General features: G+C 44.0%; 1 protein-coding gene and 1 long non-coding RNA gene across 6 annotated transcripts in view; one reads left to right on the top strand and one right to left on the bottom strand.

Moving 5' to 3' along the window:
• The window catches only part of LOC135393985 (uncharacterized), a 416,022-nt gene that overhangs the window by 255,757 nt on the left and 140,510 nt on the right, over positions 1–19,755 (top strand). For all 5 annotated transcript variants that reach the window (XR_010422737.1, XR_010422736.1, XR_010422735.1 and 2 more), the window contains exon 3: positions 2,771–2,845. This is a non-coding gene — a long non-coding RNA (uncharacterized LOC135393985). The remainder of the gene's footprint in view (positions 1–2,770; positions 2,846–19,755) is intronic.
• Positions 1–19,755, bottom strand: part of LOC135393976 (serine/threonine-protein kinase BRSK2-like) — a 131,310-nt gene that overhangs the window by 14,473 nt on the left and 97,082 nt on the right. The window contains exons 2-12 of the mRNA XM_064624383.1: positions 11,028–11,122; positions 10,816–10,901; positions 7,691–7,831; positions 7,469–7,619; positions 6,707–6,775; positions 5,100–5,246; positions 3,443–3,477; positions 3,040–3,091; positions 2,723–2,835; positions 1,685–1,791; positions 1,463–1,520 (exon numbers count right to left, since the gene is read on the bottom strand). Of these exons, the coding sequence (XP_064480453.1) occupies positions 1,463–1,520; positions 1,685–1,791; positions 2,723–2,835; positions 3,040–3,091; positions 3,443–3,477; positions 5,100–5,246; positions 6,707–6,775; positions 7,469–7,619; positions 7,691–7,831; positions 10,816–10,901; positions 11,028–11,122 (1,054 nt within the window). The remainder of the gene's footprint in view (positions 1–1,462; positions 1,521–1,684; positions 1,792–2,722; positions 2,836–3,039; positions 3,092–3,442; positions 3,478–5,099; positions 5,247–6,706; positions 6,776–7,468; positions 7,620–7,690; positions 7,832–10,815; positions 10,902–11,027; positions 11,123–19,755) is intronic.

Genomic DNA, 19,755 nt, shown 5'->3' with positions numbered 1-19,755 from the left:
CTGTTACTCTCCGGTTACTTGAACATTGATAGCTCGTGTCACAAAGACACATGGCGAAGAGATGGATTTAAGACTGCTTCATCTAACTCTGTCTTAACTCGCCAGATGGATCACGGATGTACCCATTCCACTTGCTAAATTTTCGTCATTTGGACTTCATTAAAGAAATTATGAAAAATCGCTCTCAGGAGGCAGCCGACAGGGCTCCCTCTTAGAGACATTGAAGGTTATTTATAAATCCTTACTCGAGCTTCCAACTGTCCAGCTTGCACAACTAAACGCTCATGATATCAGATTGTGAGTGCTCTCATATTTTTCCTTCTGTGGACGTATCTAGTGTGATTTTCCGAAAATGGTATATTCTCCGATAAAACGTGGCTTAAAAGTTTGCTGAACAGTTTGCAGGTCCCGTTTAAGGGGATAACGTTGGGTTCGCTTACCGAAGTTTGCCTCAACCTCAGCAATGACGGGCAAAGTAGCTCAAAATAAAATATTTAGCGCCATTATTCGGAGCGTCACCCTGGGAAAGCCAAAGTCGTCCCGCGACGTTGTAAAGTACCTAATTTTTAGTGAGTTTAATACCCCTGACACACGGGCACATTCAGGACCTCTTATCTCAAGGCCTTTTGGAAATTCCACAATTGATATAGAAAACATTCACGCAGCACTGTTTCGCGCTCTCTGCGGCATCGAACTTGCTGCCCTATCTAATAAAACAGTTGAGATAAAAGGGCCTGAATGTGCCCGTGTGACAAGGGTATTAGTATACTGTTGATAAAGTTATCGTCTCTATCGGAACCAATCGCACTCGTGCGTGACTCAGAATCTTATCCACTGATTGGTTCCGGTTGATACGGTGAGACGCTAGTCACGTTATCAACGGTCTGCTAGAACTCTCTATTAACCACTTTTACAATCCACATTGGTGTTCGCAACGCGGACAGCGCTGGAGAAAAATATCAATCAAACGAGATGTTAATCTTGCAATTGATTGTTATCGGCTATTATCGGCTACGTCAAGTACTGCGTAGCTTTCGGCTACCTTTACGACAGGCGGGGCCTTGTGGCGTACTGCGCGTGATGCTGCAGAATTGCATGTCTTGTAATTATTATGTAAAAAAGTGCACTTTGTATGCTCCGTGAAAATGTGTAAGCTGTATCTTATGTATATAAGTGTGTGAGTTTCTCCAACCATAATGCATTCGTATGGACCGGCCTCGGTTGTGGGTTGGATTCGGGCCGAGGACGCCAGCAAATTGGTGGCAGGGTACAAGTTGCTATCATACGCTGTCTTCCGCGAGAGACGTTAAACACGGTGTGCCGTGTGCTGAGCTTCCAGCGCACGCTAAAGATACCACAAGTTGGCAGAATTAATCCATGCGCCGACCACTATGGCGTCGCTCATGATCATAGTTGTCTGGCGACGTCAAGCCACGATTTATTATTATTCGTATGGACGTACCTGGGTCCTCCCCTTCCATTCACCTGACACGTGTCCACTCTCTTTCGTGGAGGATCGGCTGGAAGAGTAAACAGAAAACGTGATTACAGATATGATCCTCGTGCTACAAAATATTTCCTCACATTTACTTTCACCGTTATTTTATCATATTTTAGATATCATCATGTATGCCTTTTAAAGTTTTAACTTTCAAAAGAGAACATTGTTAGAGCATGCTCTCACCAGATTCCGATCGATTTCGGATGATAATTTCCGTTTCATCTTCGTACGAGGGTTTCCGTCGCTTCCGGTCGAGCAGCAGGAAGTAGATCACTTTCTCTGTGTTGTGACTGTGCCGACAACACAACGTGTAAGCAGAGGAAAAGCCCAGTGGACGCTCGAACATAAATAGTTGGTCTCCCAAATTCAGTATGTGGATATAGCAAACCCTATGCTATGCTGCAATGTTTGCACTTCTGCTCAGTATGACGCGCACGAGTTCTGGCAGATCGGTTCAACCACCGAGAAATCCTCCCTTTAACAAATACAGAGTTACAACATAACTTAATCGCATGCGGGCTCCTAGCCAAACATCACGAATGAAATTGTTTTATCCCCCAGTCTGTTGAAAACAAGAAGCATACGTGTTGTGCTGACGCCTATGTCGTTATGCTACCTCTCGCAAGAAGGCGAACGCCTCACACTTTCCTAAAATCGGGATTAATGACAGTATCATTCTCTGCCATCGGTGACCTTCAGCCTGTTATTTGGTGAAGTTGTGTTATAATAGTGTGTCCCGTCTCTGTGGCGCTTCGTTGAATCGAAAGCTCATACGCGTGCACAAGTATTCTTATGCCTGTGATATAGTAGAAGCATGCTTATACAGAGGACTAGGGTAGTCATTGATCTATGTACTTTGTACAGCTTGGGACAAAAGTTTAGGGAACACGGCACCTGCGTATTTCTTCATCGGAGCGGCCTCCTGCTAGCTATTAGGAAGATATCGAATAAGAAACGGGTGGCCGGCTATCCCATCCATTTCTCAGTATGTGTGTCCACTCCTGTTTTCTACTAGGTTGTCGCTGCATTGGAGAAATGCGACACCCCGGTGTTCCGCAAACTTTTGTCCCAAGCTGTACAATATATTTTATGTGGGTAAATATGTGATAAAGTTGTGTCCATGTGTTTATGGGTTCGTGGTTAGCTAAATAGTCTTAGAAACCTCATCATGGCTCGACATGACACAGCAGCTGAGCAACTAAGAATAAAGAGGGTAATTACCATGTGCTGAGGAGGTCTTTGACAAGTCTTTCTTTGTCCTTAAAACAGCCTAAAGAAGTCATGTTCGACAACACATCGGGGTCGATGTCGTCTACGCTCGGAATAATGTGCGTCTGGAAAAACGTACGTTTGTCCCATTATTATTTCTGTGGTAGTAGTCGTTAATCAGTTAATGTATCGCATGCCTCACTAGAGAAACAGAGTTTGTCTGTTATGCAGTTTCTTCAAAAATCACACACATGTAGACTGTTAATGTTTTTACGTACGTTTAACGAATGGTGGATATGTTTGAGGATTGGGTAGAACTAGGCGATTACCTGCACGACTTCTTTCATTGGAAGCTCCAGTTCTAGTTCTGTCTTGCTTCCCCTGTAGGAGTGTGCAACATGATCGTATCTAGATTAACCGCTGTACGCACTACATATAACAATTACTCAGGAAGATACCAGCATATCTTGCTTTATGCTTTCCATATTCTAAAAAATAATAATAATAACAATGCTAAATTTCACATATCACGAACATAACTGCATTTGCTTTCGTGTAGCCCTGGGAGATGATGTTGGATGGATGTTTAAAGAAAAATATGACCAGAAAATATACTCTACTACGCCTGCTATCTTTTCTTTACAGCAAAAACTTTTATTATTTGTGTGCATAGAACCACCTGTAGTGTACTGTCTTCAACTAACACTAGTTAGATAAGAAAGAAATACTTACGCCGTAACCCAAGGATGCTTTGTTACTTCGGCTAGCTAGATTACAAGAAGAAGTAGAAAGTGACTTCTTAATAAGATGCATGAGATATCTATTATGTGTTTGGCACACGCGCGCACATGGTTCATGTCATATATGCTTCGCTGCGTTGTGTAAGCCATAGCGAACACAGCGAAGTGTGGGAAGACAGCGAAGTTGGTGGGAGTCTATGGATGCCTAAAAAAATACTCTGTTTTGTGTGCTGGAAATAGCAATGCAATAAAAGGAAAAATATGTACACATAGACGCCATCACGTGGATGCCGGACTTAAAGTTGCATGCCAAGGCGAAGAAGTCACAATAATAGTAAAACAGTCTCTAAAATGGTGGAAGAAAGATATACAGGACGTTTCATCAATCGTGATAAAAAAATCGTATTAAGAAATCTACTTCTCTGAACATTATGGGATCAACGCTATTTGTCTCGGGAGAGATTCTGCCATGACATCTGAGCACTTTTATCACATTGAATTTGCATAAATTGACTTTTTCCGATTGAACTCCAAAATTGGCCAGGTCAACTTAGCGTGTTTTGTTTTTCTTTCTTTTTTTTTACACACACGACAATTCGCGCCTCGAACTGATTGTTCTCGCCTTTTTTTTTCTCGTAATTACAAGAGCAGTAGAGAAAGTATTTTGCAATGCAATGGGTGTAAATTCCACGTCCGCTTTCTGTTTCTGTCGAAAAAACGTGAGGCGGATTTGGCAAATTGCGGAGATCAATTTGAAAAATTCAATGCCTCGCGAATTAAATTTGATAAAAGTATTCAAAACTAATGGCAAAATCTCCCCCAGATAAGTAGCGTTGACGACGTATTGTTCAGACAGCTAGATTCTTAACACAATTTTTTATAAGGTTAAATGAAATACCCTGTATGTGACAGGGACTCTGATCAGATACAGGTACCGAAAAGAAAACAAAAGTACTACTACTTTTGTGCTCTCTCATATTAAACTATCAATAGAGAACATGGGTAACAGGCATTTCACGTCCACTGGCCTAACAACAGCACTGACACAAACTTGAGATGTTTCTATAATAATGGTGCCTCATGTTGCGTAGTTATCCGCGCGGTCGCCAGGTGATGAAAGCTCTGGAGCATCAAACGCGCCTCGTAGCGGTAAAAAAAGGAGGCGCACGGGTGGCTGTCTTCCGCGCTGTCTCATAGATGGCACTATATCATTGGCAGATGGCCGAGCCGAATCGATCAATGCAGTGTTGGAACTTGTGCCTGCAGTGAGCTTCGGGCTGCGCGCATTTAGAACACGCTCTCCTATCATATTTAGATGTTCTCCGTCGTGACCTTCGGTTGGAGCGGCGAAGGGCGTTAGGAAATAGGCGAGCTCACGAGATGCAACGTTTTCCAGCCTTATATGTCGGCATATAATTGTATCATCCTTTTTTTCTCTCTCTCTCAATAAATGTCGGATGCTGATTTGCTGGATTCGTACACTTATGTAACTCTGCTCATGACAAATGACACCAACGCGATCCTTTTTTTTTCTTTCTTTTTTTTTTTTCTTTTGCGTTGTTGCTTGCCCGTTCGCAGTAGAACGCCGCATGTAAAGCGTGCTTTGCCTGCATTGCGCGAGAGCACCGAGGCGAAGAGGACGTTCGTACCGTGAGTCTTTTCTCCGGATTGACCTCGATCATTCCGCGTAGCAGATCTTGGCACTCGGGCGGCACGAAGTGGGGAATGTGGAACACGCCCCGCTTCACCTTCTCCAGGAGCTGCCGCAGGTTGTCGTCGTCGAACGGTAAGGCACCCTGACACGAAAAAACAAGAGAGATCACAATACTGAACCGTCGGCACAATAATGTCACCTCGCATGCCTGCTAGTAAATAAGCGTTTTAAAAGGTACGGCAGCACTACGGGCATGGGTAGAAACCTTGTATACATTTCATTATTAATGGCGCATGACCACACCGTTAACAGTAGGTTCTTGCAACAGAACATAATTGGCGTCTCCGTAAACCGCTTCTTGAAGGAATAGCAAGTCGGCCTACGCCTGACTAACCTTTCCTCTTTTTCTTTTTCGAATAAACATATCCACCCGCGCGTGCCAGACCATCATGTGCGGCACACGGACACCGTATTTTTGCTCTGAATATACCACGCTTCCTTACAACGTCTGCCTCTGTGATGCAGAGTTGAGTCGCGCACGTTATTTCTCCGTTGTTACGAGCAATGTCAGAAAGATACTGCTACATCGCTTTGTTTATTGCATTAATCCTTATGTGACAACACTCCACCCAATAAATAAAAGCAACCGAAAATGTTTGTCAGAACGCTCTCCCTTTTCTTCGCGATGGAGACACTCTGACAACATGTCGAATCTATATTACCGTCACGCCGTTACAAATCGCAGACACCTCCTTTCCATAGCGATCTCTCTCTCTCTCTCTCGTTGATTGGCTTGAAGTAAACCTGCATGCCAAGGTACGGTAACGGCGAAACTTAATGGGGCTTTCTTTCTCTCTCTCTCTCCGTTGCTTTTATGGCTCTCTTCACTGCCACACCACAGCCTTATTGGAACGATACATCTAACCTTCTTGTGTCTTCGCATCACTACGCTTTTTCTTTAATATATGTTTTTTTTTTGTTCTGACTTTTCCTGTTAATCTATTTCAATGACCATTTCGACAGTAACTACGAAGAGACTTCGTCCTGATTAACGTAATTATATTCTTTCTGTTTTTTTTTTTTTTCATTGCCCAGCCCTGCCTTTACTAAAGATCTTCCTCGGGTTTTGTTCTGCTTCGGTAATTTCATTGATCGCCGTCTGCTTCTTATTAGTAGATTGATCAAGAGTAATTGGAGAGCAGGGACTCCTTCAAAGGCGATTGGTTGATTTTTTTTTATCTCGTGTTCTCTAGGACGAATTAAGATACCCGAAAAGCTTGCAAAGGTTCGCTGATGTTTCAAGAATGAATGGCACCTTTGAGAAGAGTATTGCACTTTAGGTAGCTATACCATAAACGAATTTTCTCAGGACTTTCATATGCTTTGTAGCACGTGACCTTTTCAAAATTTAACTGACTTTGAAGCCGGAGATTTTAATATCTCCTATTTGTTTGTCGGGTTGACTAATTTTTGCTGAAGCTGCACGTCTAAGGACGCTCAAAGCGCTGAACATAACTAGCAATATGTCTTCACAGGAATCAACACCTGGGGAACCAAAATTTACGGGATGATTTCTAGCGGCAAGCGTAAAAAGAGACTTACCACTAATAAAGCGTACAAAATTACTCCACAACTCCATACGTCTGCTCTTCGACCGTCATATTTTTCGCCCTGAAAAAACAAAGAAAAAGAAACAGAAAGAAATTGATTAAAAACGCCTTATCGGATGCAAAGAAATACTTGGGATACCGGCATGCCGCGATCGGCGACTATTCAATACAGAATAAAAATTGTGATGTCTGCATATAAAGCTGTGAAGGGGATTTAATCGTCGTAAATTTAAAAGCGGTTAAGCATCGTAGTGCAAAACTATCATGCAAAATACCGTAGATACCGTACCATAGATATACCGTAATGACATCACCGGTGCACAAGACACGCACATCAATAACCAGCGTCAGAGGGCGATCCCCAGAATTCACGGGTTAGAATGTCCTTACGGGAACTACTATACTATATTTCATGTTATAGCAAAGCTTGCGCCTCTGTTGCATTTTTCGGCCATCAAGTGGAAACTACCCCGACAACACTGAATATCCTCTGGATGTACGAATCCGTTAGGACATTGTTCGTACATCCTGAGTATATTCGGTGTTGTTGGGGATAATGTCTTACTTGTGCTGTCAAGAGACACCAGTGACATTGATGGTGACTACGACATTACCATGTAAATATGGTGCGACCGACTACTAAAAAAATACAACACGATAATATAACACGAAGCACGATAAAAATCGAGGAAAAAGAAGGACGGTCGCACAACCATAACTGGCTTTCGTCTAATGGAGGTCAGGAGGAGCTTACCCGGATGACTTCTGGACACGCGTAGTGCGGTGAACCACAAGACGTTTCCAACATGGACCCTTCCATCTGTAGGGAAGCCATGCCGAAGTCCGCGATTCGGATGTTGTTCTTTTCGTCCAGTAGCAAATTTTCCGGCTTCAGGTCTCTGTGACTGAACGTGTATTTCGCGGGTCAATAAGGTGGTTAGATGGTCAGAGACTCGTCGGGAAACGGGTGCCTCACCATATGCAGTGGCTGTGGCAAAAGTCGAGCGCCGAGATTATCTGCCGAAAAAAGCGGCGGGCTTCCTTGGGCGTCAGCCGGCCCTTCTTCACCAGGTAGTCGAAGAGCTCCCCCCCAGACACATGCTCCAGAATAAGATAGCTGCAACAACACAAAAGTACGTGCACAGTTTAGAGCAAAGTAGGGACGGTACACACAATCTGAGTTTCCTTCTTCTGATTGGGCCTTTATTAAATAGGTCTCAACTCCACAGTCTGGATACGCCCGTATAGTGTGCTGAAGGTGCTGAACCAGAGCACCCTCTCAGTCTCAGCGCGCAAAGCGGTTACGTAGACTCGCACAGATCGATGTTAAGAGCTTTGTGGTATAGCCATTCGTGAAAGGGCAATCGAAATTGTGACAGATTGATACATCACGCAAACAAAAATGCAGTCTCACATATTCATTTCTTTCGATAAATACGACGAGCAGCTCCCGACTTTGGCTGCTCCAGAATAATTTATAGTATTCTCCTACTAATTGTTAATACTTATGTTTTATATCTTCCCATTTTAACAACGGGCATCATCAGTGGGGCCTTTTTGCTGTTCATGGGCATCATGAAAATAACTAAGTGTCTTTCTACACGTGGCGTGTCATTTCTACATGATAAATACCAGAAGGAATACGATTGATCGGGGCTAACAGGTTCGTATTTTTTGTTCTTCAAATCTAATGTAATCCTTATTATCTTCTATGTTATTCCCAATCTACTCCCAGATAACCGTGTCCCAGTTATTGATTTTCTATATTTTTTGTTCCTCGCGCGTTTTAATTTCCTTCCCAGTCCTCTTTCTCTCATTCTCATACATTCCGCGAGACCATTTTTGCGGCACGTAGTCTCATTTCCGTTTCCGTCAGCAACGAAATACTAAGAATAACGTTAAAACCACAAAACTAGACCAGAATTACATTCCAGAAAAGCAAGGTACATCGTAGCAACAGGAACACTAGTTCTCAATTGACGTAATGACCAATTCGATTCCTCCAATACATTCCCGTTGTGGGCCATTCCCGCTCGTCCAGCTTGGAACCCATTCCGGGTCAATCTCAACTTGCATCTCGACCTGCGTATCAATTTAACCTTTCAGTCGATGCGTCTCTCTGATGTGCGCCGGCTCCCAATTTATCCCGACGTGAAACGTATTCAATCGATGAGGTCCCCCCGATCGAATCCTATTAGCCACAGCGAGCTTCTTTCGGGACGGGAAGAGCGCCAGCGATGGCAGCAGCACAACTTCTGCTCCGTCGAACAACATTGTCTTTGTCCACAACGTGACATACGCTGTCAGAAATGCTATTGCCCGAAATGGGGCTCGGCACACACATGTCCCTCCGGTCTTTTCTGTCTGGATGACCCCGGGACAACTAGAACAGAGCTTAGGGATGACTCCCACTAATAATGTCGACCTACTCCCTCAACCAACTTTGTATTATCTTCGTTGCTGCAAAGGGTGCTGTCTCACTACCATGTCGGCGAAGGAAATGTGCTGTTGTTCTCGATGTCTTCTACGTTTCTCTCGGGTACTTGATTTATTATAACGACCGTACCTAAGATGTAGCGATGTAATTGCCTGTTTTTTTGTTTGTTTTTTTTTTTTCAAAAATGGGACAAGAGAGATGTACCTTAGCACATTACGCGGTATAACCGCGCTCCGTTGTCTTTCCCCTAAATAGTTTGTAGTTCTGCAGCTGCCATGGTACAGGCAGTACCCCGGCAAAGGCTACCCGGAGAGGCTCGCATGTGTTCTGTTGTGGGTAGCTCTGTGTGGCTACAAAAAACCGAGAGCGAGAGGGGTCGCCCACCACACGCATAAGAGCGTTAAACACACACACACACACAGCCGACAGATGTGGGTGGCCTCACGGTATAACGGTGCCGGATAGAACTGACGAGCCAGCGCAGTAGCGCGTGGCAGCAGGGGCACATCGTCGTCGTTGTCCACGGGCCGCCACATCACCCCCCTCCCCCTCAGACGCTTAGCGGAGCATCCGGTTGAGGTCCGCGTCAATACCATGTAGAGGAGAATGAGGACGACTCGCGGACTCGTGTATGATGGACGACTGGAACACACACATACATAATGGCGGGCTAGAACTAGAAAATGTATGGCGGGCTTCTAGCAGGCCATACATACATATAGAAGGGACATATACACACACCAACAACAAAGAAACTTTCTGATACCGTCATCGTCTTTTCCTACTCCCTTTCGCCCTTGCCCTTACCCGTCGCATTCGTGCACCGAGTTCCGAGCAGTACAATCATGAACACACAACACACACACATTTAACCATCGTTTTGATGCTGTGTTCCATTATAGTAATGCCTAAACACAGAGAAACATCCGGAAGGCAAATGACCGAGAGAGGACCACTCAAAAACGCGGCATGAAGCCTTTGCGTGACCAGAGGCCGTGATTGTGTTTCGCCACCTCGCGGACGTCAAAGTCATTACGCCAGTAGGGGCATTACTGTCGTGTGCGTTGATTTCTCATCTCCTCCATAACGGTTCCCTTTAAATGGACCAGAAACGCATAGAACGTGGAGATTGCATTAGCGTACGGCCGGCAGCCTCCATTTTGGGAGGGGTAATTTGACGTCCTTTTCCGCAACGAATAGGGGTGAGAGAAGGCGAGGAAGGAAAGATTCGACGCCACGTGGGATGTCTGGCCTGTCTTGAAAGTCGATTCATTTTGGGAAATTTTTCCCTCACATGCGCCGTCAGTGGTTTTAAAGTTACAGAGTGCGATAAGCGGCAGGGAGAACTGTATAAGAAGACACGGCGAAGGGCAAAGCTCTAGTGCAGTTTGAGTGGGAAGTTCTACATGGGAAGTACCTTAAGCTGTACATACAATCGTACTCGAGGGGCACTGTATGCTGTATCGCAGGGGTTTTTTCTATAGGGTACTGCATGGGGAGGATAAATGATGTTAGAAAGATGGGGAAGATAGATAACCGGAATGAAAGGTGTGTGCGGGGGGAGGTAGAAGATGAAAAAGTGAGAGAAAAGGAAGGTGCATACGGTATGTAGTTAAAATAACGAATTGTGAGAGTAATGGCATGGAGAAGTGGCATCTACTCACAGGTACTTCTTGTTCTCGTAGACGTCGTATAACCCAAGGACGTGAGGATGTTCTATGAGTTTCATAATTGCAATTTCCCTTTCGACCTGTAAATAATATTTCATAATGGACGCTGCGACCTACGCTGCGACTTTCGACACTGCGAATATTTCATAAAGGACGAAAAGACATCGTGAACATGAAAAAGAAGCGGTGAAGGTTGGCGATCTGACCTTTTGTAGAACAGATTCGCTAAGTTTCTCCCTGTTGATGATTTTGACAGCCACCTTGCGGCCAGCCACACAGTGAATCCCCATCTTCACCAGGCCTAAAAAGAAAGCAAATTGACTATATTAGCACGCGTTCGCAGGACAGAGCATGTATCAGTACAGCGTAGTGATAGCGGTTGAGCCCCAACGCACATCCACAGACGAAGAAGGCACCGCCAAACTCCACCATGTCACTATAACGAGCTACCCTACGAACCGCGAATGACCTAAGCTAATGTACAATCCATCACAGCTAGGAGAGAATGGTTATGATGACTCTGCGTCTGCCTATACATTATTTCATCTTTCGGTGCAAAAACAAACTGAAACTGAAAATGTCTCATTTTATGTTAGGAGTAGCAGAACAAGTCGGGAGACGACTTCAATTTCTCCTCTCTTATTTTTTTTTTTTTCGTTACAAACAAACAAACAAGTGCCTCAGCCTAACAGTTTCTTATTGTTCCCTCTGAATGAACTCGTAATTGGAGTAGAATTTAGTGTTTGACTCGTCATTTAGCATAACGAATCAGAAATAAGTATTGCATGTACTCCGTGAAGAAAACGAGAAGCTAGACTGAAGACAGTAGCGGAGGATTAACGCAATTAGAAGCAGTCGGCCTCTAAGCGGGGACGATAACCTCTGCTCTTTTTTGCTTTTTCTTCTTGACTAGAAGACAATGATTGGGACTTCGTGTGCACTATGGATTGGGAGAAACAGTGATGGGATAAAACTTTTATATGAACATTGGTGAAGCAATTGCCGCACGTATGCCGTGGAGAGCACTGAAAAGGTTAGCCAGCTGTAGGATATTAATTTCTTAGGCACTTGAGGCTTTGTATGCATTTGTCCTCTCTATGTGTGTCCCAGCCTCAGAACATCAATTCCCATTACGTATTTATCTACATGTCACATTAGCGCACCGCTGTTATTGCTTCAGACTGTGTGGTTTCGTAAGAAAGAAAGAATACCCTCTAACGTGACATATTTCGTTTTGGAATGGAACAATACCTCGCGTGCAGAGTTCTGCACATGCAGTCTGTCTTAATATGACGGTGTCGCCACAGTATGAAAACAATGGGTCTTATTTCAAAATTGTAACTCCCAAACGCTTTAATGCGATCCCGTGCTACATAAAACGTAGACTACGACTTCCTCCTGTCAGCAGCAGCTACAAAAATACGTGGCTGATGCATTGGTAAAAGCATTCATCCAATGACACGTGTTTGCTGTCCGCCCGTAGCTATTTTGTTTAGTAGATCACTATTGCCGTCAGTTGTCGTTGCAGCAGTGATACATTCAGTGCGTGCTGAGTGAGTTTGAGCTTGAATGTGAAGAAAGAAAAAAATGTGTGCTGTTCGTCATTGAATGCGTCATTTGACTATGAAATGACTACCAGCGAAAATTATATTTCGCTATTTTCGTTCAGTTATTCTTTGATACCCCCCATTCGTCCAAAAGCTATGAACAGGACAACATAAGGTAGATAAGATAATACTCTTCGACACATTAGGATAGCAAACAATGTGAAGACTACGAACAGAAGAAACGAAGCCCATTCCTTCTGCACCGAGTGAATCCGTGTAATGAGACGTCTCCACCTCGGATTCCAATTAGGGGTTGCAACGCTTCGAGGAACGCCCCTTAATTGAACAGAAATCGGATTAAGATTTCTTTCCGAATTAATGGGTTCGACGCGACACATCTCGTGTTTTTTATATTTTTCTTTCTTTTTTTCTTTGGACTCTAAAGTGTGCCCACGGGCATTCCAAACTCTGCGGCGGGATTTCTCTTCATTAAGTGTAATCTCAGCTCGAGTTAATGTTGTTTAAAGTATATTCGTTATATTGAACTTCTTCAGGCTTGCACTCTGTTTAAGGAAGTCATTTACTTGCGCGTCGGTGTCTGCTAAAGAAACAGCAATGATGGTAGGTATGCTATGTAAGGCGTCCGCAATGAAATAAATGTGGGCGACTCGTTCAATGCTGCAAGGAAGGAACATAGCTGTTCTGTAAGGATTCGGCGTACTTAAGTAAGCCGAAATATATATTCACTTAATGATTGTAAACGTGAGGTCAAACCGTCTTTCTCCTTCTGTCTCATTTTTCCAAGGCGGGCTTCACCTAATGCTTCCAAACATGGCGTGGAGACGGCTTGCTCTTATTATCCTAGCCTTGTAAAGCAGGCTTTACCTCATGCTTTCGAGCGTGACGCGGGCTTGCTGTTTGTATCTTAGTTTTGTAAAGCTGGCGCCACCTAGTGTTTGCAAACGTGAAGTGAACGTAGCTAGCTGTTTGTACCCGAAGCGATAATACGATTAAAACACAGAAGCTACTGTTTTTCTAGAGTACAAACTTTTATGCAGTGGACTGCGCTTCAAGTACCTCGAAAGGTAGAAAATCCAGCGAACCGGTGTGAAAATTCTAAGGTACGATCCTCAAGACGATATTTCGGATACGGGCTCTAAGCCACCTTGTAACGCCACCTGACGCATGCGAACGTGAGGTGAAGCCAACTTGTTGTTGCTATCTCGGTTTCGTAATGTGGTCTTCACTTAAAGCTTCTAGCTAAGGGGTGAAGCCGACTTGGAAAATTGCGACGCGAACCGAAAGAATGGTGGAGAGAAGTGACCAACTCTAACAAGCGGGAAATAGCGCCAACGTTGGACCTCAACCTGTTGGGCACTCGCCACAGTGGCTCGCAACCTATAGAATGGGATGGGGTCACAAACATTCAAAAAACAACACTGAAGATTTCTAAGTTTATTCTGTACCAGCTTTCGCGTAGAGGGCTACGCTTCTTCAGGTAAGGTAAGGTTGTCAAGTCTCGTACTTGATTCTCGACTCTCACTCTTAACTTGACTTGTTTTCCTCGCACTCTCCCTCCACGGTTTGTTTGTGCGAATAAGCTATTATTATTATGATTAATAATAATAATACTATTGTTACTAATTATTATTATTATTATTATTGAGGCGATAGGTAACACGACGATCGTGGGGAGATATGTTTGAGGTACGATACACAATCGGGGGTCGAGGTACCTTCGACGTACAATGGGAGAAAAAAAAACTGCGAAATGGAGCCCATTGCAAAGGACATTGTAACGAAAACTTTCGCACAACCCGAGATCGGTATTATTTTACAGCGAGCATTCGGTATCATAAAAAATATGATGATCGCCAAAGTTCGACACCATTTCAGGTTTGTGTGAGCCGCAAACTGTAGTGCCCCAGGTGTGTTATGACAACAAAAGTCGTAGTAAATATGCCTGAGCATGGGGCGAACATGAACTTTCGTTTCGCGTTCTCTCTCTGTGTTCGCCCCACGCTCAGGTTTATTTACCAGGGAGTTTGTCCACCAGCTGATCGGCATTTACGTCATTTTACTGCTTTGTATTGTTAACTGCTGGATGGGAGAAGACGCAATGCTTGACCACAACGCATTTCGAAAATAGATGACGTTACAAACTGACGCACACAAACTGAGTTGTCGTCATGGCCTTTTTGAGTGCTTTACTTTACTCCTTTTTGCCATTTTATCTGTTAACGAAAATCCGAACACTCTTATGATGTCATTCAGCCCAAAAGGAAACTATGCGGGTGATGTAAGGATCTCATCATTATTTAGCCTTGCTGATGCGGAAGATCCTTGGAACCCATGCGGAAGCTGCTGCTGCTGATGATGATCGAGATTTTACGGTTAGGTTCCAAGGAGAATCTCACTGTACATTTTGCTGCAGCGTACATGGGCGGTCGTATCCGAAACCTGCTCATGACTTCTTTTGCGATGAAGACATTTTATTATTCTATATTTATCACTAATGTTGAACCCATCTATATTCTACCAAATCCTATATTTTATCGACTTGAAACAATACTAACATGGGCAGTCTTATTGATTTCTTTTCAGTAATATTGTCTTGCTTATCTCGTGACTCATTCTTATAAGGAGGTCATGGTGGCAGGGTAATTCCATTTTAAATCGACCAAGGTCCGCCGATGACATGTTTTGATTTCAGTGAAAAAAATATATGTTGGCGACGACCTTAAGTGAAGACGAAAGCAGGGGGGGGGGGGGGATATGTTTATTAAGAAAAAAAGAAAGGGACGAAAGCAGGTACCCGGAGCTTCCTACGATCAACCAGTCCGCAGATGGAGAGGGGGTAAGATGGCGCCGTCTTGGCGACTTGATTTTTTCTGATGACATTCCATTCGCGTCACAGCCCTCATAGGTAACACACGTAATGCCTGGGCACTCTGCAATACTTATACGAAGTGAAAATAGTGTCACTTCAAAGGGGCGCTGAAGAAAAAATGCCAAAGTCAGCAGATATGACAAAAATTGTACATTGTTTTAGCGCTCATAGCTTGTCCGCGGCAGGTCAGATATCCGTAAATGAAGTATGCTTTTAATGCGCAATTTTTTTTCTATCGTTCAATATATAGAAAACCATTCTAACTTGTTTCGTTGCCGAAAGATATGTCAGTAAAGTTAGGTGAGAGCAGAAAATTGCCGATATTTGGTATGGCATACCTCAGCTGCTGCAGTACTTATTCCAATAATTGTGCGGTTACATAAAGGCCAACGTATACCCTAAATCCAGCTGCAAAAATATGTTGCACTATTTTAGTAGTGTGAACGCAGCGAATTTTTCTCTGTGCCCAGGTTTCGCCGTTGTGGCCTTGCACTCCGGCTCCACTTTGGAGTGGCACACCATCGCGCGTTTTGAATTGCACTTGCCTTCGGTCTACCTGATGTTGCATTGATTCCCGCTGCAGGCACTTGTATGTCGACATGTCCACTTCGGCATTCTTAATTACGAGCAACCATTTTATATGCCGTTGCGAGACCAACAGATGGCATTTTATTACACCAACATTTTATTATGCCGCAGAAACCAATATCTGACCTGCCGTCCAGGAGCTATGAGCGCTAAAAAATGTGCAATTTTTGTCATATCTTCTCACTTTGGGCATTTTTATTCTTCAGCGACCCTTTAAAGTGACACTGTTTTCACTCCGTACAGGTATGCTAGAGTGCCGAGACTTCACGTGTGCTCGCGATGAGGGCTGTGACGCGAATGATATAGCATCAGTAAGGCTGCAAAGGCGCGAGAAAAAATCACGTCGCGAAGACGGCGCCACCTTACCCCCTCTCCATCTGTGGACTGGTTGATCGGAGGAAGCTCCGGGATCCTGCTTTCGTCTTCACCTGATGTCGTTTCGAACATATATTTTTTTCACTGAAATCAAAAAATGTCATCGGCGGACCTTGGTCGATTTAAAATGGAATTACCCGGCAATGACTTTTCGTTCTCCTCGACGTATTAGTTTTAAAATTACGCTGAACTCTCTCTTCTTCCACTTCTCGGCTATATCTTTGTGGTTCTCTAACAGACACGTCTGCCTTCATCTCCCTCTTCTTGCTTCTTCCTCAGCTGCCTCAGCACAAAACTAAGCCCAACCCAAATTTTTCTGTTTGAAGGGATCTCTTCACCCTGCTCCTTTGAAATTATTTAGACCTTCATTACATCAAACAGTGACAAGTATCCTCACTTTCGAGACGAAAACTGGTTCGCCTAAAAAAAATTAACTATTAAAAATTCGCGTAGAAATAATAAGAATAGATAAGCTAGAATGAAACTGCGCGTCTCCATCACATCAGTATTTCTCCGAACCCCACCGAAACAAAAATTTCCTAGAACCGTGATTGAACATAACAACAACAACAACAACAATAAATGAAGAAGAAGTGGTGATGACATGCGATGGGATGTGATTGAACATAAAATGGCCGATAAGTGTCTGCTTATCAGTACTTTACGCCATGCGATATCCTAGTCGGAACAGTTTCTTGCGACAGCATAGTGTGAAAGTAAGGGCATTAACCATTACACGAAAGAACTGTCGCCGCCGTGAATAAAATAAAGTGTATTCCGTCAGGCATCAAAGGGGCCTCGTCTCTAAGAGTAAGATGGAGGAGGTCGTAACAGGGTTTTGCTTTATACCGTGCCGCACCCTATATTACCGTAACCCCATAGGGCTTCGGTTTCTCATTCTCTCATACCTAGCGCTGAAGGTAAGAGAAAGTGACTCAATAAAGCGAAAGTGTTCCTCGATTCAGCAGTGCCTTTATTTAGGCGCTCTGACAGCAAGAACATTCTATGACGTCTCTCAGAGCTATTTACAGCACCGGCCTTGTTTGAAGGTGATTGGCAAAAAGAAAAAAGAAAAAGGAAAGAACGGAGGCCGAAATAGAAACTGATAACTAAATAACCCAAGCAGCAAAATGTACTGAAAGTCGAGTGCAATAGGGGTGGACGGGTAGGTGGAAGGCCTTGAACAGACTGATGAAACTAAAGAACATTGATAAGACACATACCGTCCACCCCTATTGCACTCGACCTTCAGTACATTGTGCTGCTTGGAAAGGGACGGAAATGCACTCACAATGCAAGTCATTCAGTTTGATTATGCATAAAAAAAAGGTGAAAGAAGAACAAACGGAAGCCACAACAATTGATAGAAGTGCGCGCACGTGCGGGTACCAGCGCGAGACATACTGGCTCGCGGTTTGAAATAAAACGTTTTGAAATCCGCACGCCTCTGCAGTGCCGCGGTGCGGTAGAAATAAAATAACAGCGTTGATAACGTTACGCGTAAATGTTTCCTAGAAATACAGTGACCGCGGATGCGTAGATGTACTCGATATCCGCGCGGATTCGTCGTGGATACCGTACGGATGCTGACACTGCCAATATTATCCGTGCTCACTGTTCTGTCGGAGCCCTAACGAACACATCCGCATTCCATCCTTCCTCATCGTCATCTCCTTTATTCCTCGTCGTCTTTACAACACAACACTCGCCTCTAACTATTGAGGCTTTCTTCGAGTGCTTTGCCTGCCTGAGCATGGTGGCAGGTTACTCGAAGGGTTTGGGGAGTCCTAGGCCGACTTCACAAGGAACTGCGCCGACATTTTGCCTTAGAGGATTCAACGAACACGAAGAATTTTCTATGCGACCTCTGGGTCATTGCTTGCAACGATTATCATACAGGTGATGTTTCCTTCTCCCGTGAGCGCTTAGATACAGCCTGTTGTATCTCTCTCTCTCTTATGGGTTATGCGCTGTCAGTCATGCTTACAACGACGCCGAAGTATCAACATCGAGAGTGACCATCAACATTTTTTTTTATTTCACATAATCTTTACAAAAATATTACGTAAGATAATCAACATAGAAAGAAAGATAATCGGGTAGAACGTCTCTCCACAAGGCGTAGAGGATAACTTGTTTGGAAACGCATAATCGTGCATGCCGAATCTCGATATGCAAAGATGAAGGGAAAGAGAACCTGTATGATATCTCGTACAGGATATACCACCAGTGAGTTCTTCACAGTGTGCACGAGGTTACCCTTGCTCCTGTTCTCCTCTCATGTTCTCTTCCACACCACAATCACCTTCGTTAGGTGGCGGGAGTAGGCTATAGACTGTACGTTTACTCGATATCTTACTTTTTTTTTCCTTACGCGCAGGAAGTAAATGTTTCCCGCAAATTATAGTCCGGCGTCGTCATGCCCAGAAAGAAGAAATGGTGAAAGCGAATAATTAGGAAGACAGGTCCGAAAAGCAAATCGCAACAAGTAACGACCAAGATGGAGAAAATCATGCGGAAGGCAGAAGCGGGAAGGCAATTAGGCAATTTTGTCGAGTAGTTAAGCCACTATATTGTCTATTAATGAGACGGCGCCTAGGTGCGCCTAATAGATTTGCAAATGAGGCGAAGTGGGACAGACGGCGACAGACTGGGGTTATTAGTCCCACTACCGAATGTGCGCGTACTTCACTATGAGGAAGAAGGAGTAAGGTGGACTTTTACTCTCTTTTTATTCGTTTCGGCTGGGTTTCGCTCCTTGTTTTCGCACATTGCTCGGGATTTCTCGTCTCGGGCTACCGCGCCGACAGTCCCGTTGAGCTCCAAAGAGAATACAAATTGTGGAAAAGAGAGTGAGGAGAAAGCAGCTTCCTCTTCCTACACTTTTCTTGGAGACATCAAGGAGTTTTAGTACATCGGAAACACTCTGCACTCTAAGAAAAAAAAGGAGTAAAATGGGGAGTAATTTCAGCTTCTAGTCCCGTAGATTGGAATTACTCCACATTTTAATCCCCTAGCCCCGACATTTACTCCCCAGGACTGCAAATTGTCACTCAACTTCGCGAATGGTCTTCCGAGTGCAACAGTCTACGTAAATAGACTGTGGTCAATTTGATGGCATAAGTCTGTATAACTCAGCAAACTTAGAAATTTTGCACCCACACAGAGTGCATAGCATCGTCCATAGCATATATCCACGCGACCGAACGACACGTGGCTTGCGTTTCTTCTGTACCGCAATATTTCCACATACAGTTTTGCTCCTTTTCCTAGTCGACGTACGGTGACATAATAGTTATTATTTGTTTCTTTTCTTGATTTTTTGCGCGGTAATCAGTTGTGCGTGGATTGCACCGTGACAAAAGTTCACTAGCACTCCAAACAAGTACTGGAAGAGTCAGATCGCCGGACGTAAGAGCGTAGAAAGTAGCCGGACCTACGTAATATGAAATGCCGGAGTGTGGGCACAGCTAAAGGGACAGGACGAAAGAAATAAAATAAGAAAGAAGGAGAATAAAAAAGTTTAACTCGTTC

Source organism: Ornithodoros turicata, chromosome 5 (genome assembly GCF_037126465.1).
Source record: "Ornithodoros turicata isolate Travis chromosome 5, ASM3712646v1, whole genome shotgun sequence".
NCBI classification, from domain to species: domain Eukaryota; kingdom Metazoa; phylum Arthropoda; class Arachnida; order Ixodida; family Argasidae; genus Ornithodoros; species Ornithodoros turicata.
Note: the sequence above shows the minus strand (reverse complement) of the source record. Positions and strands in the feature narration are given on the sequence as shown.